General features: G+C 49.1%; 1 protein-coding gene across 1 annotated transcript in view; it reads right to left on the bottom strand.

Annotated features, from left to right (window-relative positions):
• Positions 1-1,671: 1,671 nt before the first annotated feature.
• The window catches only part of LOC104493097 (complement C1q and tumor necrosis factor-related protein 9A-like), a 5,609-nt gene continuing 2,728 nt past the window's right edge, over positions 1,672-4,552 (bottom strand). The window contains exons 3-4 of the mRNA XM_010135721.1: positions 4,145-4,207; positions 1,672-2,477 (exon numbers count right to left, since the gene is read on the bottom strand). Coding sequence (XP_010134023.1) covers positions 1,672-2,477; positions 4,145-4,207 — 869 coding nt within the window. The remainder of the gene's footprint in view (positions 2,478-4,144; positions 4,208-4,552) is intronic.

The raw sequence follows: 4,552 nt of genomic DNA, 5'->3' as shown, positions 1-4,552 counted from the left end.
GTGCCGGGCTCCATCGCGCTGAGCCGCGGCAGCTGGCGTCAGAGGGAGGAAGGCTCACCCGCGTCTTCTGTTACGTTCCTGAGTTTAGGGGAAAGGGAGAAAATTCTGACAAAATTCTCAGGAATTACAGTTTACGGCACGTGAAAGATGTCTCGATCAGTTCTCCAGAAGAGAACCATAGAATCATAGAATGCTTTGGGGTGGCTTTAAAGGTCATCTCATCAGCAGGGACATCTTCAACCACACCAGGTTGCTCAGAGCCCCATCCAGCCTGACCTGGAATTTTAGGGATGGGACATCTGCCACCTCTCTGGACAACCTGTGCGAGGGCCTCACCACCCTCACTGTGAAAAATGTCTTCCTTGTAACTAGTCTAAATCTCCCCTCTGTTGGTTTATAAACCCATCACCCCTTGTCCTGATGCAACAGGCCTTGCTAAAAAGACTGTCCCCATCTCCTAAGTCCTCGAAGGCCACAATAAGCTCTTCCCAGAGGCGCCTTTTCTCCAGGCTGAATAACCCTGACCCCCTCAGCCTGACCTCGCAGCAGAGATGCCCCATCCCTCTGCTTTGCTTCAGTGTTGTTAAAGATTACCTTTCACTTGTGAGAATTTCTTTTGCACTGGCTGATTCTGAAGTACAGCAGCATGATGCTGTATGTTTGCACATCTGCACATCTGCACACCTGCACATGTCGGGGAGTTCCCGTGGCACTTCCTCCTGTCACCCCATTTCAGCCTGTTTCAGAGCTTCGGCTACTCAGAGGGCAGAGGAGCCTCCTGAAAAGCTGTAAAATCTGCCTGACCGATTGCACCACAGAGCAAGAGTCCCTGTGGAGGTATCAAACTGCACTAATTCCAAGTTTAAAAATGATTTTTAAATGCTTGGATCAAACTAACCAAGTTTCAAGTCCATCCATACATGTCACCAGGATAGATATCAACTTTCTTGGAAGTAGCTGCTGCTTAATGTTTGTACAAGACGGCAGGTACCCACGTGTTGTGATTCCAGAACTTGAGATTTTATCTTGTATTTCTTCCCACTTTCGTTAACACGTCTGTCCTTCAGAACCGGTGCACACACAAGTGCAGAGTTACAGTAAGCCAACAAGCCCGGAACGTGTCGAGCCCAGCACTGCAGATTCCGAAAAGTTGTCCTCCCTTGTGCAGAAGCTGTTCCTGAAACCGACGGTCTGCAACTGCAGCCATGAAAATGGTCTGTGCACAGCACAGGGGTTTTTATGTGAGTTTTAAAAAACAAAGCTGACAACAGGAGGTTGGGGCAGTTTAATAAATAAACACGTGGTACCTCGTGACTGGGACAAAAAGGCATTTAATTCAGACTCTCTGAGTAAGGCTCTGAAGCCTGGAGTTCTGGTTTAGCAGCGGGTTATGACACCTTCAGCACAGAAGTTGAGCCGTGGCAGCTGTGTGCATGATGAAGCCTGTTTTCCTACAGAAACAAGTGGCATGACAGGTAGTGTGATCCCTTCCCACTGTGATGCTTTCAGGGAGATGCCTGGCTGGCCCCCCCTGCCCGCAGTCCTTCGCCTGCCTTTCAGCCGGCAGCGTACCTCCCCGGCTGATCTCCGATCTCTGCTGAAAGCGGTGGAATTGGCCCCCGGGTACCAGCTGATGGACGCGGACGTGCAGCATTCACGGATACCATGGAGCTACGTGGCAGGGGACAGCGGCGGCTCCAACGGGTCAGAAGTGCTGAACAGGAGGAACCCAGTGAAGGTGGTATCATCATCGGCATCTGCAAAGAGCCCGTTGAAAGTCTCTCCCTGGTGAGCCTGCAGCCACACCTCATCTCCCGCCTGTAGCTCGAGGATGGCTGCTCCGGAGGCTTGGTCCTCTCCGCCCTGGTACCTGTCCACTGTGTGCAGCATCTTGATGCCGTTTTTAACTAGAGCTACTCGGACATTCCGTGAGTAGACAGTGATGTGGTAGGTGAAATAGTAAACCCCGGGGTATTTGCAGGTGAATTTACCAGTAACCGGGTTGTAGTCGTTTAGACTATTATACAGCACTTTGTCAAACTTGATGGGGCGATTCGGGGTGGGAAATTTGGTGGCGATGGTAAGGCCGACACTGAAAGCACTCCTTGGCAGGACTCCTGGGGCGCCTACGTTCCCCTTGTCTCCCCTGTCTCCTTTCAAGCCTCTTTCCCCCTGAACTCCGGGATTACCCTGCGGCCCCTGATCTCCAGTGTTACCTTTAGGGCCTGGATTACCCGTCAGGCCAATTGGCCCTGGGAAACCAACTCTTCCTGGATGGCCAATCTCACCCTTTGTCCCTTTTGGACCTATAGGCCCAAGATCTCCTTTTAACCCCTTTTGTCCTTGCAGTCCCAGCTCTCCCTTCTGACCTTTGTAACCCACTGACCCTATAGTTCCTTTTGGCCCCAGTTTCCCAGGTCGTCCTCTTTCTCCCTTATCTCCTTTGTTTCCCTTCTCTTCAACAGTCCCATTGGCTCCTAAATAAAAAAGAAAAAAAAAAGACACTTTCTTGTGATCTTCCACTGGATTCATGGGGCACGACATGAGTTTCAGCACAAAGACGTATAGGCGTAGGTGTGTGTCCCCTCTGTACACGCTGTGCTCACTGTACCCACAACTGCTCATACATATAAACGGCAGGATAAGCAAAACATCTGAAGAACCTGCTATTGTGTTAGAAAACAGGTGCCTGGCTGCGAGCAGCAGTAAGCTCGAAGGAAGGAAGGTGTGGTTCGTCGGTAGCATTGACAGCTCACACCATCTCAGGCACAAGCCGCATCTGTCCAGACACAGGTTTTGAGCCTTTGGTATAAAAAAATGGGGGAGATGGTTCACAATTCAATCAGAGGAAGGTTCTGTTTGGACAACCAGAACTTGCTTGCCAGATGTTGCTATAATTTCTACATGATGGAACGGTGCTTGGACTGCCTAGATTGACACTGCAGTGCGACTAAAGAGTTTTTGACCCTATTATTTGCTGCTACATGCTCCATTTATCCTTCATCCTTTACTAGACTGCAGCTCAAAGCCTTTGAAAATCCTCTGATTGCTGCACTAGGGTTTGAAGGTGAAGGTCTCATGATGTGAAAGGCATGTTAGCAGTTGCTAGACACAAGGTGACGATTCTATACTCTACCAGGCAGGAGAAGAAGCTGCTAATTTCTGCATAAGAGCCTCTGGCTTTCGATGCTAGGAATAATGCTGTATTTACAGTTTCCTGCTCTCAGTTTACAAATGAGACTATTTAGTGGCAGCAGTGAACTGAAAACAGGTGAGGCTGTACGGTGAGCCCCTGGGAAAGGCAGCGCAGACCCACCAGGACAAGGACACAGGAAAAGAAGGTAGCTCTAGTAATGTTAAGCAACATTTGTGGCCTCATGTCCCGTGTTTCTTCCAGGACTGGGGTCATTTTGAACAGACTGGGGAAAAGCCTGAGCGGTGTAGTGTGATTTGTAATTACTGCCATGCGATGCATATCCCATATGTGATCTCTCAGAGTCAGCTCCAGCATTCTGGAGAACCTGGACACTGTCTTCGGCAGGCCTCTGTGCTTTTGGATATGTACATTGACCGTGTACAATTACTCTAAGGATGCACAAGTCAGGGTTACTGACTTGGTACACACATCTCGGTTACTGAATTTGTGCAGAATGATGGGATGCCACGTGCCCTCAGCTGAACTGCCGTTCCTGTGCGTCCGTCTGACACAGGAGGCATATGCACAGGTTGGCTGAACAGGTGAAGTGTACAGGATCTGCTGTGGTTTTAGGTGTAGAACTTGCGTCTTCTACAATTTCTTTTAGAAGTCCCTTTCCCTGAAGTTCCATACATAGCTACAGCAGCCTCTGAGGCAGCCGTAGATGTGGTATCCTCTTCGCAGCTGACAAAAGGATCAGAGGTGGGAGAGGTAGGATAACAGGTTGATTGGACAAGCTGTAGGGCATCAGAGGCAGCGGGATAATTAGAAGTGACAAATCCCTCCTGTACCATCAGCATGTATGTGCAGCCTCTACCTCTTCTGGAAAAAGTTTTTTTCCTCTATGGCACTTTCACTACAGCTAGAATGTAGAGCATGTCCAGGGCTCGCAAACACAGGGGCAGCAGCTGAAAGACAAATAACAAACTGAAACACTTCTTCTCTGACCTTGTTCACCTTTCTCTCCATTTGCACCATCTCTTCCCGGGCTGCCAGGAAGTCCTGCTTCACCTGGTACGGAAGAGAAAAAATGGATTTTCATTAAACGATTAAATTACCTGAAAATTTGGGATCCTCTAATCCTTCCTCTTCAAGGCTGGCTAAACAGTACTGTAAAGAGGAGTCTTATTCCTGACTTCCAGAGGTGCCACAGCTAGTACTTTTATCTCGTGGAGAGCTTGACAGAGAGTGCAGAAATTCTGCTTGAGGACGGTGCTTTTTTGAGACAGAGAGAATCCCTGCCATTGAAATACGTAGAAGAACTATACCCTGGTCAGGACCAGGAGTGTGAAACCTCTTGTCCTGTTGTTGCCTCCATCCATGGAAGATACCAGCAGGAAGAGTAAGGAAGCCACC

This window comes from Buceros rhinoceros, unplaced genomic scaffold (genome assembly GCF_000710305.1).
Source record: "Buceros rhinoceros silvestris isolate BGI_N320 unplaced genomic scaffold, ASM71030v1 scaffold40544, whole genome shotgun sequence".
NCBI classification, from domain to species: Eukaryota; Metazoa; Chordata; class Aves; order Bucerotiformes; family Bucerotidae; genus Buceros; species Buceros rhinoceros.
Note: the sequence above shows the minus strand (reverse complement) of the source record. Positions and strands in the feature narration are given on the sequence as shown.